Here is a 16,001-nt window from a genome sequence, read left to right as displayed (position 1 = left end):
TATGTATTTATAAATAAGCTAGAATATTATTTTACATGGCTCAAAATTTACATATATGGCATCACACTATAAGTATTCTGGAACACACCCTTTTCAACCAACATTACGTTTGCAAGTTCTGTCCATGCTGATCCATACAGCTCTCATTCATTCACTGACTTCTGTATAGCGTCTTTAGTAAACATGATACAACTTGTTTATCTAATATCCTATATTTAAGTGGCTTCCACATTTCCAATATTACAAACAATGCTGGAATGAACACTCTATACCCCTGAGCACCTATCTAGGAATGTCCCCAGGAGGCACTGCACACTCTTCAGATGCAGCAATGCTGGACTGCTTTCCACTTCCCTGAAAAGTGCACGGGCATATCTCTTCCTCACATCGTATCCTAACCAACACTTACTGGTATCATCAGATTAGTTTGTTTCTGCCAGTCTGTGAGTATAAAACAGTATTTCACTGTTTTTATATTTTCATTTCTCTAATGATGTTGAACATCATTTCCTTATGTTCTATAAATTACCTTATCATGTCTTTTGCCCATTTTTCTAATGGGTTGTTGGCCTTTTTCTCATGATTTTTAGTACTTTATATATCTGGATACTAAAAGATGTTGCAGATATCTTCTCCCAATCTGCAACTTGTCTTTTCATTTCTTTCAAATAGGTGTTTTCAGAAGCTGAAGTGTTTGACTTTAATGTAGTTGAATTTGTCAATCCTTCCCTTAATGGTCAGAGCTTTTTGGATTTTAGGGAATGCTATCATCTGGCATGTCCCTTTGCAAAGTAACTTACCCATTCCCCTAATCAGAAAGTGGTGTCTACTTCCCCACCCTTTGAATCTGAGCCAGCCTGTGATTTGCTGTAACCAGCCAACAGAAAGAACCGATGCTCTGTGACTTCTGAGTGTTAGCCTCAACAGGCCTTGCAGATTCCATTCTCATTCTCTTAATGCCCTGAGTCCACCATGCTACGAAGAAGCCCATGGGATGAAAGACCATCAAAGAGGACAGCAGCCCAGGTGGTCCAGAGAGTACGGCCATCCCACCAGCTGAAGAAGAACCACCTGCCATCCCACAGAACAGTAGAAAGTTAATAAATTTTGGCAGTCTTAAACCACTAAGTTTTGGGCTGGTTTGTTAGGGCTAAAATGAAATCACATACTTTCCAATACCAAGGCCATAAACACAGTCTCTATAATTTCTAAGAATCTTAAACATTTTCATTTTAGGCGGTCAATTCATCTTTCTTTTTATATGTTATGTATAAATCAAACATCTAATTTAATTTTTTTTTATATGGCAAATTGTCTTGGTCTGTTTGGAATGCTATGACAGGATAGCCTAGACGAAGTTGCTTAAACAACAAACATTTATTTCTCACAGTTTTGGAGGCTAGGAAGTCCAAGATGAAGGTGCCAACAGATCTGGTTCTTGGTGAGGGCCCGCTTCCTGGACTGTAGACCTTCTCACTGTATCCTCACGTGATGGAGAAAGAGTACTCCTGTCTCTTCCTCTTTTTATAAGGGCATTAATTCCATCATGAGAGCCTTACTCTTAATGTGAGACTAATGTAACACTAATTAGATCCCAATGCCCCACCTCCAAATACCATCACATTAAGGACAGGGCTTCAACATATAAATTTGGGGTTGGGGGAACATTAACAATAAGTCGATTGTCCCATCTCTTTTTTTAAGATTTCTGCCCTAGCCGGTTTGCCTCAGTGGTTGAGCATCGGCTGCGGACTGAAGGGTCCTGGGTTTGATTCTGACCAAGGGCAGGTACCTCTGTTGCAGGAGGCAACCAATCAATGTGTTTCTCTCATGATGTTTCTCTCTCTCGCTCTTCCACTCTCTCTGAAAAGCTAATGGAAAAAATATCCTCTGGTGAGGATTAAAAAAAAAAAGATTTCTTACTATTTTTAGAGAGGAAGGGAGAGGGAGCGAGAGAAAAACATAGATGTGAGAGCATAACATCGAACAGCTGCTTCCTGCACGCTCCGTACCAGGGATCGAGCCTGTAACCTGGGCATGTGCCCTGACCAAGAATTGAACCAGCTACCTTTCAGTGCATGGGATGATGCCCAACCAACTGAACCACACTGGCCAGGGCCCCATCATTGTTTTTTGAATAATCTATCCCTTTCACACTGGCTGATAATGTTACCTTTGTCATACTCCAAGTTCCCATATATGTTTAGTCTGTTTCTAGACTCTACTGTTTCAATGGTCTAGACCAGTGCCATCCAACAGATATACGTAGGAAATATAATAACATACATATTATGCATAGTTACATATGTAATTTTAAATTTTCTAGTAGCCACATAAAAAAAGGTGAAATTTAAATAATATATTTTATTTATCCTAATATGTTCAAAATATTACATTTTCAACATGTGATCAATATTTTAAAGTTATTAAAGACATATTTTACATTCTTTTTTTACTCCTATTAAGTCTTCAAAATTTGGTGTGGTCCAGCCGGGCATGGCTCAGCGGTTGAGCATGGACCTAGGATCCAGAAGATCGGGGTTCGATTCCCTGTCAGGGCACATGCCCGGGTTGCGGGCTAGGCAGACAATGAATGACTCTCTCATCATTGATGTTTCTATCTCTCTCTCTTTCCCTCCTTTCCTCTCTCTGAAATCAATAAAGTGCCCTGACGGGGAATCGAACCTCAATCTCCTGGATCACAGGTTGATGCTCAACCACTGAGCCATGCTGGCCGGTCTATAATAATCCTGTCACCCACGAACATAGTATGTCTTTCCACGTACATCTTCTTCTATGTCCTCCAATTAAATTTTCTCTATAAAGACCATATACAACTTTTTTTTTTATTCTCACCTGAGGACATTTTCTCCACTGATTTCTAGAGAGAGTGAAAGGGAAGAAGGAGGGAGGAGGAGAGAGAGAGAAAGAGAGAGAAAAACATTGGTGTGAGAGAGACACATTGCTTGGTCGCCTCCCCCACACACCTGGACCTGAGCAGGGAACCTGCAACTGAGGTACATGCCCTTGACTGGGAAGCAAACTCGCCACCCTTTGGTCCTCGGGCCAACACTGTAATGACAGCCAAACTGGCCAGGGCCACATACAACTTTTATTAGATGTTATTTATATATCCTGTACAGATTTGTTCCTTTTGTGAGTGGGCCTCCATTGCCCCTGATCTGTTCCTCTTATCACACATAAGTGTGGTTTCACTGAGCTCTCAGAGAGGAATATGGAAAATGGGCACAGAAAAGGAGCAGAGTTCTAGCCACGTCATTCCACCTCTCCGAGTCTCCATCTCACTCTGTGCAATGGAGAATACAAATATGTCTTGCAGGATTCCCATTTATATTCCACCCTCATCACTTCTGCCATGCTGCATACCAATGTAACATCACTTACTGCTAGCCCACATGGTCCCTTCGTGAGAATTAGAAACCAGTACAATCCTATCCCAGGGCACATGGCTTGGTAAACAGTTCATAGGCTACCTATCAGTCCGTTTTCCAACAGTTACCCTCTCCCAGGCAGGGCACCTGTGCAACAAATAACCTGCATGGTGTACGCAATAGCTCTATTGTTAACGTTTGACATTTTCCTTTAAAAATCTACTCGAGATTCGATTCCTGGTCAGGGCACAAGCCCAGGTTGTGGGCTGGATACCCAGTCAGGAGTGTGCAGGAGGCAGCCGATCAGTGACGACTCTCTCATTGTTGATGTTTCTATCTCTCTCTCCCTCTCCCTGAAATCAATAAAGATATATTAAAAAAAAACCAAACCTACTCCCTTTTAAAATCTCTTTTTAAAAGAATTCTTACTACTACTTAAATGAAAAAACAACAACAACCACAAAACACCCAGTATCACTTTCCATAAAAAGAAGATAATCTTAAAAATAAAAATTATAAGAACAATTCACATTATTTAAAACCTTGCTAGATACTACTGTCTGCCAAAGGTTCTGCACTTGAGCCTGTGGCCTCTTCATTCAAAAGAGAAAATTAGCAACTATTAAGGAGCATCAAGCAAACTTACCCATGATATAATCAGATGAATGAAATATGAGTGAAAACTGAATTACTTTCTCGCTATGTAACAATATTCCAATATGCTTCCTTGGGAAAACACCAGAACAGTATGCATAAGTATATTATTAATTCTCTCTCTTACAGTTATTATTGATAAAAACAGCCACCATTTGAGAACAGTATTTGTCCAGGCACTGTGGTATCCTCATCTCATTTTAATGCTCCTGATAACTATGGTTAACTGATAATAACTAATGCTCACAATAACTACAGGTATCATTAGCTCCAAGCCACAGGAAGAAACTTAGGCTCAGTTGGCCAACTCGAGGTTACATACAGATGTCAAAATTTATTCTAACGCCTATCCCTTTAACCACTACACCCATCATGTAAAATAAATATGCTTGGATTAGGGGTTATTTCATGAGCCATGGATGCAAGGATTCCACACTTCATTTCCCCTAAAGGAAAGGTCCCCCTGGCAGACAGCTCCATAGGCCCCACATGGAACCCCCTTGGTCTGGTCCAGCAGAGCTGTTCTGGCTGCAGCTCCTGGGGACTGAGCTCCCTGCAAATCTGCTTAGGGAGAAGAGCCTAGCATGAGAACAGCTACATATAATCCCTTCCTAGACACCAGAGACAGCTCTGCAACAATTTAGGTATTTGAATTGTTGAATTCAATTATTACGAGTCCAGATAATCCTTTTGTGAGTCCTTACCAGAATAAATGAATAATGTAATTTTGGTGGGCCAGAGACACAAGAAAACAAAATTCTTCCAGGTTCCTGACACAGGTGGTTCTACATGGCAGAGTGCAAAAGTAAAGATGCCTTGGACAAAAACCACCTGAGAAACAGGGTATGATATGGTCGGACTAAAGCTGCGAAGGGCTACTCCTGCTCTTCCTGAAAGATCCTGGCAGAAAACTAACATTTCCCTCCCCAAAATGAAGGTGACAAGGGATGGCTTTGATGGAGAAACTGATAACCTGGCTGGGAGGGAAGGAATGTGCACCAGAAGAGTAAAACCAACCCAGAAAAGTGCTGGGAAAAGTGAGGACGAGAGAGAGACAGGAACAGCAGAGAGGAGGTTGGGGGCAAGAACTGGGGGAGGCATCCTGGCAGGGACCAGAACAAGACCAAAGGTTCAGGAGGCAGGTGAAGGTTCTTGTGGGCACAGAAAACCTGAGTAACCTTTTTTTGACTTGATGAGTTCAGGGAAATAATAAGAATCCAAACAGAGTGGGCCAGAGAGGGGCAGCAAGGTAAGAGAAGGCCCCTAAATGCCACATCAAAACATTCAGCTCAAACGCATAAACTATGGAAACACACAAGACTCTTAGCAGGTATTGCTGGTGAATGGCATGGAGCTTACTGTTTTCAGCACCAAGTCATCTGCTTTCTTTTGGACATCAGTCCTCCTGGTTGCCAGTGACTGAACCCTCTGTCCAGGATAGATATTCAAAGAGCTCTGTCCAGTACTGTACTTGACCTTTCTGTCCCAGGGTTAAAAATATGTAATAAATCACATATAATCTGGAGCTTATTGCCAGAGTTGAATTCTTACATAGGAGTAAGTGATTAAAAATAATATTTAATACCCTGACAAGTTTACTTGTAAGAATTAGTTTTATATTTTAAAATACCATACAAAGTAAACTGACTTTTTTCTTGTAAAACTAAAAAGATGAGTGAATCCTCTCATAAAACTTAAAAAAAAATTGTACCCCTGCCCTGGCAGATGTGGCTAAGTTGGTTGAGTGCAGTCCCATGAACTAAAAGGTCACTGGTTCAATATCCTGTCAGGGAACATGCCCAGGTTGTGGGCTCGATCCCCAGTAGGGGGTGTGCAGGAGGCAGCCAATCACTGTTCCACTCTCACATGGATGTTTCTCTCTCTCTCCCCCTCTCCTTTTCTCTCTAAAGATCAATAAAAATATTTTTTAAAAATTGCGCCCCTGCCTAAGTTCAAATAATGGGATCATTTACAGAAAATCTAGTACAGTTAGTCAGAGATCAAATATCCCTGAACATGAATTATCTGAAGTTACACTGTGATCAGCACAGCCAGGCAAGGACTCAAGCCAGTACCAGGTATTTCAGGAGGCAGTGTGCACACTTGTGGTTTTGTGGTCTTCAACTGTCTTGCTAGCCTGGATGACTGTGGCTGGCCAGGGACAGCTGGTGACAGTGTGCAGCCTGGCTCAGCAGAATCCAGCATAGGAAAGTCTGCACCTCCCAGAGATGCACTCCCTGCTGAAATCTCACTGCTGTGGCTATTCCCATCCTTCCAGGGACCTGACCAAAGACCCTGACCAGGCATATTTTCTAACTGATGAGCAATATTTTCCAGCTGGTTTAATGTGATTCAGAAGGAAAAGGCTGAAAGGAAAAACTTTCTATTCATCTATGTTTAATGTCAAATGGAAGCAATTTGATGATATAATGTACGGTGTTATGGTCACTTGTGTCCTTCTGGTCTATAACATCTATGGATCTCATACATATTTTTCTCAAAGCTCCTCTTTGAAACACCAAGCTGTACCTGGCTGCCTGGTTCACTGTAGACATGTTAATGGTTCTCCCACTTGAATAAAATAATAGTGGGGTGTTAGAGGAAGCTCAAGTTCCCAGGGAGGTACCATCTCTCCCCGGAGCTGGAAATCCACTGTCCATAACCAGGGGAGGGTGAGGGGATGGCCCTAGGCAGCCATGCAGGCATTGGCTAAAAGACAGAAACAGTGTCCTCAGGGCTTGGAAACACAGTGACAGCTGGACAGTGGAGGGTCACAGAGGGAGAGAAGGCCTCATGGCTGGAAAGGGGTATGACCACCAAGGGAGCAGGAAAGTTTGGAGGAACACAACTGCTCCACAGAATGCCACTCCATCACCCTGCTCCTGGAGTTGTAGGTGAAGTCACCAGCACCCACCTCCCTGCCAGTATCTTGGACAGAAAGGCAGGAGCTCCAAGGGCCACTTCTCAGTGTCTCTCAGATGTGGAAGCAACCTGAGGACAAACCAGGTCTGGATTCTTCAGGTGTAAATCCTCCCTAGGTGCAGTATCTACCACCACATGGTCACGTTCCTCTGCTCCTCTAAAAGATGAAGTTACCCAACACTGACCTAATCTTGGCAGTTCATAAACAGCGCACGCACCTGCGCAGACACACTAACAGCGCACAGACATGTGAGTAACAAAGACCCAGCGTCTGCCCTCATGAGGGCAGCACAACCCAAGAGCCACAGGGAAGCATAATCAAAACCTGACCACAGGCCCTATGCAGATACTACAGCTCACTCCCCCAGGATTATTTCAGAAGAGCTTGCCCAAAGGGTCTACCCAACTTCACAGCCTCAGCTGCTTTCTTGTCACTAGGGCTGGTGAGAAGTATCTGTTCAAGCTCCCATACTGCACTTTCCCCACAGGCTCTGCCTCCCGGTGTCACTCAAACTTATTCACTGGAAAGACCACAAAGTGATCTTTCCAACACTGAGGTCTGTGCAGGATTCCAAAATGACTTCTACTCCACTCCCTACTACATGAACTCTCAACACATCTGCCTGGCATTAAGGGCCTCTCCTATCTGATCTCCCACTCACCTCTGCAGCCTCATTTCCTTCTGCTGTCCCCACAGCTTCCCAGAGAGATGCTTTCTCCCTCCTTCCACTATTTTGTCCTGAAAACTACTCTACCTCTACCAAGGCGCCCATTTGGCAGGTGGGTGGCTGAGGTCCTCCACCACAAAGAATGGCCAGGGTTGAGAGAACCTGAGCCCTCGCCACAAATGGCCACTGAATCAATGGATTAAAGTACAGACTGCTGAGTAAGAGCAAGCCCTGAGGCCCAGCCCTCTGGACGCTCCAGAATGTCCCAACACCTAGACCAGAGAGGTGACCTAGAAACACTAATGTCCACTGCTCTTCTCTAACGCTAGTGCAATGGTGCATTACTTAAAATAGGGGCCTATGTCCAGGAAACCCATAAACTTAGAAAACCCCAGCTGGCTCTAACTAGTAGTCCCTCCAGTCTAGCCTACCCCTCATTTCTTGAACGTCCTAAATCCTCACTGAAGACCAGACACTTGCTCTCGTGGCCCAGCAAGGGCCCCAAGTGCCCAGGTCCCCAGCACCTTGAGGGGCACGGCCTAGCTCTAGCACCTCTGGGCAGTCCACTTCCAACAAAATGGAACTGAACAGACCCAGAGTCCGTATTATCTCTTGGTGCTTAAGAGTTTTCCTGGAGTACTCTCTACCTAGGCGGACGAGGAGACCCCACCCCGCGAGAGGCGAGCATGCAGGCGTTCCTTTTTCCTTCCCCTGCGCCTTCATCAGCCCCCTACCCAGGGCCCACATGCGCCCGGCCCGAGACCTGGACACCCACCAACAGCCTCCCCTCCACCCTAACGGCCAGGCCGCCAGCAAATCCAGGAGGCCACTCAACTCAGGAGCGAAGGTCCCGCCCACTGCCCCCAACTCTAAACTCCGGAGACCAGGGACCCGCTGAACCGTCGCAGAACCGTGGGGTCAGAGGGCGCATTCTTCCCCACCTCACCCCACCCCGGAAAGGAGAGGCTGCACAAGTCCCGCAGCAGACAGGACCGGAAGAGCGCGGGCGGGGCGGTCCATCGGGCAAGGGGTCGGGGTCCTGGGGGTCGCCAGGGGGCCACCGCCCCACCCAGGGACGCCCTGAGGCGCCAGCTGCAGAGAGGAAAAAAAGTACCTCCCCCTTCCCGCTCCGGGCCTCCTCCGGCCTCTGGGCCCCGAGGCGCAGCCGTCCCGAGGGAAGAGCGGCACGGGAGCAGATAGGAGAGAGACTTACTTAAAAGGCTACATAGTTTCACTCCCTGCCCTTCCCGGAGCGGCGGCGACACCTCCCGGACCATGGGCTCGGGCCTCCGGGACCACCACCCCAGTGCGTGGCCCCACTTCACCGCCCACCCTTTTACTCCACGGTTGGGCGGAGCCGTACCTCAACCCCGAGTCAGCCCAATGAGCGGCCGCCTTTACCCAGAGTGACGTGCGCGCAGAGCAATCATTAAGCCTGCCCAGCAGGGGGAGGGGCTCAGGCGGCGCACTGCGCGTCCTACTGAGGCGGGACCGGCCCAGAGCCCCGACTGCGCGTGCCCGGAACGGAAGAGGGTGGGGCCGAGGGCAGCTCTGACACTAGGGAAGGGGTTTAAGCTTCGTCTCTGGAAAGCGGGCTGGATCTAGATGGGGAGACCCGGGAGCCGTGCCGCCCCAGGGATAGCCCTTCACTGCTTGCTTTGGAGGACGGAGGTGCCCAGTCCTACGAAGCACATCACTCCCGTCGCTGGTGGGGGGGGGGGGCTGGAAGTCATGGTCCCTAGGTTCTAGTCCCCTCACTTGCATAGATGTCGAGTGACCCATCCCCCCCTTTTTTTTAACATAGGCCTCAGTTTCCCCTTCCGTAAAATAGAGAGTTAGATCTGCCAAGCGCGAATATTCCAGAACTGCAATGGGGTGAGGAGGAGGGGGAGATGGGGGGCCAACACGTGACCTCCGTGCCCCGGGCCCCGCCTATCCCTCGTCCTGGGGATGGAAGCGCCCGGCTCGGACAGGCGGGGTGGGTGGATCCTAAGAAACACGACCCGGCCGCCCTTGGCAGCTGCTAAGGCGGGGCGTGCCGCTCCGGGGCTAGCCCTGGCGACTGCACTAGAGGAAGATGGAGACCACAACCCAGGGGACCACCATGGAGGCCAGGGCGGCGCAGAGGCTCAGCGTGTGACTTGGAGCGTATCTGGGAGGATGGACGAGGGGACGGGAGGCAGCTAAAGGAGCTCCCTCTCCGCGCCCGGTCCTCAGAGGTGCACGTCGAGAATCCCGAACAGGCTCCGTCGACAGCACTGCAGCGTGGAGCTAGCCTTGGGCCATGAGGAGGATGCCAGCGGCCCGACCCGGGGCCGCAGTCGGGGTTGGCCGTGTTCGGCCGCACTGAAGGCCTGAGGCCGAGAGGGGCGCAGGCGGCCGGGTTGTGCCGGAGCGCACCGCCATGGCGCGGGAGGAGTGCAAGGCGCTGCTGGACGCGCTCAACAGGGCAACCGCATGCTACCACCACCTGGTGCTGACCGTCGGCGGCTCGGCGGACTCGCAGAACCTTCGTGAGGAGCTGCAGAAGACGCGCCAGAAGGCTCAGGAGCTGGCGGTGGCTACTGGTGCTCCGCTGACGACCGCGCTGCGGGACAAGGGCCTGGGCGCCGAGGAGCGCGCCGAGTTTGAGCGCCTCTGGGTAGCCTTCTCCGGCTGCCTGGACCTGCTGGAAGCCGACATGCGGCGCGCGCTGGCGCTCGGCACCGCGTTCCCGCTGCACGCGCCGCGACGGCCGCTGGTGCGCACGGGTGTGGCCGGCGGTGCGGCTGGCGTGGCGGCGCGCGCCCTGAGCGTCCGCACCCTGCGGCACGAGGCGGAGCGCGACTTCGACGTGGGCGATCTGCGCGAGCTGGAGCGGGAGATCCTTCAGGTGGGCAGGATGATCCACGACATGGAGATGAAGGTCAATGTGCCCCGTTGGACGGTGCAAGCCCGGCAGGCGGCGGGCGCCGAGCTCCTGTCCTGTGCCGGCGCCTCCTCGGCGGGCTTTGTGTCGGTAGAACAGCGCACGGGGCCCTGCGACCCGAGCAAGGCCCTGGCTGCCACGGTTTTCAGCGCCGTGCTGCTGGCGGCTGTGGCCCTGGCGGTGTGCGTGGCAAAGCTGAGCTGACCGACGCCCGACGGGCCCGCCGCCACCGCAGCTCCTTCCCCAGAGACACCCCTCTCCCAGGATGACCTCTACCGCCAGGACTCGGGATGGGAGTGGAACCTGGCGTGGCTAAGGGGAGCGGTTCTGAAACGCCGTGTGTGTAGGTGTACAAGCGTGTTTCAAGCGCACAGGTACCAGCAGTACGTGATTTCCTCATGCTGGCCAGGGAGGAGTTAAGCCGCCAGGGTATTACCGCTAATGTATGCAGGAGCTTTATCTTCTATTAATACAAAACCGCCCACAGTGACCCCAGATACCTCTGAGTTAATGGGTTACCGCGTGTGCAGCTGGGGCACACTGAGCTTGGTGTCACTACCCCTACTGGCTTGGTGTCACCACCCCTGCTGGCGACTCCCATCTCTACATGGGGCAGTTTGAAAAAGGGGGTGATGAAGTGTGGAGAGGGGGCCTGTTTTACTGCGGGAGGGCGTGTTGTTTGTTCCTGGACAAGAGACAAATTGCAACAGGATGTAAGGGTGTTTTTTTATTTATTACCTTAATCCTTTGGGGACCTGAATTTAGGAGAGTGCAGAAGTTCATGCAAAGTGCTTTCTCGATGGCGCACCATGGCGCTTCTTGGCAGAGTGTAGCCATTAGTCACCAAAAGCAGTTAGAAGAGGTTTGGGGTCGTGCTCTCTCGAGCAGGGTCTGACTCTACTTAGGAAACCAGAAAAGGGTCATAGAACCTTCCCTTAGGGCACTGGACCCACTGCGAACACTGCCTATTTAAAAGAGCTCTCTTCTGCCAGTCTGGGAGGTGTGCAAGCTTTGGGAAGGGCTGCAGGCTATATAAACAGGGACTTTCTCCTTCTCTTTGGCTTATTTTTGCTCCAGAACTAGACCAGAGTTTTTGATCCATTGGGGGAGGGCTGGGGAATCCTCTTTGGAGCCCTTAATCCTGTCTATCCCTTGGAATTTGCTTGCCAGCCAGTTGGAGAGCTGGTGTTGGAAGGAGCTGCACAGCTCTCTGACCCCAACACTGACCCCTGGGGGGGGGGGAGGGTATATAGTGGCATCACTGGCACACAGAGAATGTAACAGTTTTAACTTGGAATTTAAGAAGTGTTTTAAAAATAACCATTTTAAAGAGAAATCACATACCCACATTGTGTACTATCAAAGCTGGGTTTTTTTTCTTAAAGGACATTTGGCCATGAATTTGTACAAGCCAATGAGTCAAACAGCAGTCTTTACTTATATGCTTTGGTTACTAAATATATATTTGCATCTATTTTTAAAATTGATCTTGAAGGCAGGAGGTCATAGGAAAAAGTACTGGAACAACAGGTGTAGATGACAGAAGTTAAGTGGCCCTTACTTCTGTTGGTCAATAAATACGGAAATACAGAAAACACCCCGGGTCTCAGGCTGGGATTTGCCTGAGCAGAGCTGCCACCTCCTATCTGTGTTGCAGAGAGAGCATCTGTTGAGAAAAAAAGAGATACATTTAACTCCCTAAAGGTAATAATTTGGAATAAAATTCAGAGGCTTTGGTTTGGCTCAAAACTGACAAGGATTTTTTTCTTTTTCTTTTTTACCCCCAAAGTGAGAAAAGGGACCAAGAGGAGAGAATTGGTGGTTTTTCACAAGGGCAACTTGGAAGGCCAAGGGGCAGAGGCAAATAGCAGCAGGCGTGCTGTTTGGGCACCCAGTCCTAACTAGGGACGACCTCCCAGCCCAGCCCATTCTCACTCCTCCTCAGCACACAGGTTCCAGTAACTTAGAATATGAGATGTTTGCAGTGTCTATGATAACGGTTTTAAAAGACTCATAAAGTCTTAAGCCGACTAAAAGTTTTATGACAATAACTCATTAAAAGGATCTTCTTCCTCATCCAGTCTGGGTGAATCTGAATAGTGGCCAAATGAAACCCTTTTGCACCTGATGGCGAGGGTGTATTCAGAGATGACACAGGCAGTTTTCTAACTCCTCTCTTCCTTTTCCCATACACAACACAACATGGAACCTCTGTCACCTTCCCCAGAGTCTCATCGCAGGCAAGAGGAGGCTGGGGCATTTTGTGACCCAGTGTTGGAAGATATCCCTAAAAACCAAGCCCTAAATAGATTATTTTCTTTCTAAGACTGTGACTCTCTTTTTTTTAAAGAATAGTTCATTGATTTTTCGAGAGAGAAGAAGGCAGAGGGAGAGAGAGAGAAGCATCAAAACATCTATCGATTGCCTCCTGCACAACCCCTGCCTGGGATCAAGCTGGCAACCCCGGCATGTGCCCTTGATCGGGAATCGAACCATCGATCTCCTGGTACACAGGAGGATACCCAACCCACTGTAACCCATAGAGAGCAACTGGGATAAACAAATTTCTTTGTTGTTACTCTTTACATTCATTTGGCAGATCCTTGGGTATTCTCTTATATGGGCAATCAGATCTGTACCTGATTCTGAGAGTCCTCTGCTCTCTAAAATTAGTGATGAAGTGTTGCAAAAAAAGGCTGAGTTACAATAAACATATTTATGTTGTAGGTCTGTTAGCCTAAACAACTCTGAGTTTGAAAACTTTAAATATTAGGAATAGTTGGCATTATTTGTAGCTATCACATTGCCTAATAGGACTTTTGCTCTACGATACATGCAAAATTACTTCCCGCTTGAGCAATAGTCTCCTTACTCTGTTTGCTTTCATTTCTATATATAATTCAAGAAATTGCTTTCTCGTAGAAGCCTGATTTAATTTAGATATTTGATATAAGTTACTAATTCTCTAAAAACCATTTGGTATGATCTTATACCATGATACAAATGATCGGAAAAAAACAATAATTTAACATGTTTTATGTAGGATATATATGAAGAGGTCAATGTTAAAATCTATGGCAGAGAACATCTGCTTTCCCAAATTAAAGGTACAAGTTAGAAGATAGATCTTTACTTCCAAAGTAAAACGCTATTGTGAAGTAAATTCTCTTGTGAAGTTAAATCCCTGTAAAGAGGAAACATCCCTGGTTTCTCTTTTGGGAAAACAGCTCTGCTTTATGTGATAGTGAGACAACAAGAACTTGGAATGCCAAGGCACTTATCATGGGAACTTTGAATTATTGCTATTAGTTTCTTTAAAAACACCAACTAATAATGTTTGTACGAAGCAAAAAAATGCCTGCTGGCAAATTCTTTTTTTACATGCTCTAAGAACTTATACTTTTTAAATGCTACAAGGGAAAACATTTTTGGTGAGTAAAAGTAGAGCATAAACTTCATGACTTACCTAAAGTTTACAGTAAGCTACATATGAGATGTGTGATGTCGAATGACTAAAAAGTAGTTCTGGTTGAAGAGAGTCCTGGTTTGCATGAGGACCCTGATAATGCTGCATTTTCCTTTTCAATGTGCACACTGGTATGTTTTTAGCTACTTGGTTGCGTTTCAGAATGTAGTTCTCTGTTCTGTATTGGATGCTTGTTAAGGGTGCGAGACCCCGAGTGTGAGTCTGCGTGTCAGTCTGAGAAGTAAAGTGCTGTGGGACTGGCCCCTGTGTTCTTTGGGGCTGTACCTCCTCCGGCAAGGCCTGACCCGCTGCAATTGGCAGGGGTCTGCCTCTCTCTCCAAGTACCTCCAACAAGTCACTGACCTCCCTGTGCCTCACTTCCCTCATTTGTGAAATGGGGGCGGGCCCTCACTAACTCAGATGTCCCTTTCAGAGCTTAAAACATTGAACAGAATGCAGTCAAACAACAAAAGGTTATTTTGTTTGTTTTTTTGCTGTTGTTTTATGTTGTTGGTTTTGGTGCATATTGAAATGGAATCTTACAGTTTGGTGGGTTTTATCTAAAATTAGTCTGTTGGTAAAATTACATGTGAATTTTAAAAATCAGAACGAACTAAGCTTACTGTGATTTTAGTCCATATCAGAACTAGTGGACGGACTTAAAAGCAAATTTGTGTAAATGCTACTTGTTTATAGTACTTATATTAGATCAGGAATTTAAATTTAGACCTTACGTCTAAGTCCAAGAAAGCCTAGTATGTGTTAAACAGTTTGTTGTATCCAGCAGTGGGACCACCTAAACTGATTATGGCAAATTACAGATGCGAAAACCTGTCATTTGTCACGGAGGCTGGGAGAATTCTATTCTGTAAGTAACCTGGTGCCCTCAGAACTATAACTACATTGGCTGCCTGAGGTCAGGGAACATGAGCACAGCATGGATTGTTTTGTATGTGGCATTGATAGGGGCAGGGAGGGAATGCTGGGGCACTAACAATGTTCATAGATATTATAAATCATGTCTGTCTGTCTGAACCAAAGAAGGCACACCCTGACCTGGTTACTGTGTCTGGGTGCTCAACCCCCTCTGGGAGTTTGCCCCAGGAATGCTGTCCATTCTCTGATAACAGGAACGGGCTAAGCTGTTTGACATCATAAAAGGATTGACTACCTTGTTATTGGACTTCAAAATCCTGGAAGCAGACACACTGACCACATACCCCACAGACCCTCATCCTGCTATACCCTCCACACTGCTGTAGCTTCTCTTCCCTATCCCTGTATAATCAGCCAGCTGGTGGAAGATGTTAGAGAAGTTCTTTTAAGATGCCATACCTGTTGCTCTCTCCTGTTGCTGACAATTCAAATAAACACTCACAAAAGATTCAACCCTGTCTCTACTTATTGACTTAGTGGTGACAGGCAGTAACGGACCCATTATGTCCAGTATCAGCATCAGATCCAAGTTGGAATTAAAAGCTTTGTGTCTACTGTTTGAATGATGCTTTTAACTAAAATGTTTATTAATAATAAGTAAAAATTAAAGATAAGATACAGCATTTATAACTTAGTTGGAAAAGGTACCCTGAAATGATTCAGCTATCAGCTATTGTGATTTAAAAATATATATTCAGCCTGGCTGGGCGTGGCTCAGCAGTTGAGCATCGATGTAGGATCCAGGAGATCGTGGTTTGATTCCCGGGGTCAGGGCACATACCGGCGTTGTGGGCTCGATTCCCAGTTGGGGGCATGCAGGAGGCAGCCGATCAAAGATGACTCTCATCATTGATGTTTCTCTCTCCCTCTCCCTTCCCCCTCTGAAATCAATAAAGATATATTTAAATATATATATATTCCTAATCCTCATGCATGTTTGAATTGAAGTGAATGTCCTGATCAACATATTCACCCTTTACAGATTTCATTACATAAAGAGGTGTTCAGAAATACTGCAGGATTATATATCTCCAAGTACTGTTCTACAATATGAT

General features: G+C 47.1%; 2 protein-coding genes across 4 annotated transcripts in view; one reads left to right on the top strand and one right to left on the bottom strand.

The window, feature by feature from the left end:
- The window catches only part of ANKRD27 (ankyrin repeat domain 27), a 47,706-nt gene extending 38,781 nt beyond the window's left edge, over positions 1-8,925 (bottom strand). For all 3 annotated transcript variants that reach the window (XM_016221046.2, XM_087827132.1, XM_016221047.2), the window contains exon 1: positions 8,850-8,925. The gene's annotated coding sequence lies outside the window, so the exon portion shown is untranslated. The remainder of the gene's footprint in view (positions 1-8,849) is intronic.
- Positions 8,926-10,040: 1,115 nt separating this feature from the next.
- Positions 10,041-10,968, top strand: RGS9BP (regulator of G protein signaling 9 binding protein). Its single transcript, XM_087826834.1, has one exon. It carries the CDS (start codon positions 10,041-10,043, stop codon positions 10,746-10,748), a length of 708 nt encoding a protein of 235 aa, XP_087682960.1. The 3' UTR covers positions 10,749-10,968.
- Positions 10,969-16,001: the final 5,033 nt, after the last annotated feature.

The sequence above is a fragment of the Miniopterus natalensis genome, chromosome 18 (genome assembly GCF_054644295.1).
Source record: "Miniopterus natalensis isolate mMinNat1 chromosome 18, mMinNat1.hap1, whole genome shotgun sequence".
NCBI lineage: Eukaryota > Metazoa > Chordata > Mammalia > Chiroptera > Miniopteridae > Miniopterus > Miniopterus natalensis.
This window is presented reverse-complemented; position numbering and strand designations above follow the sequence as displayed.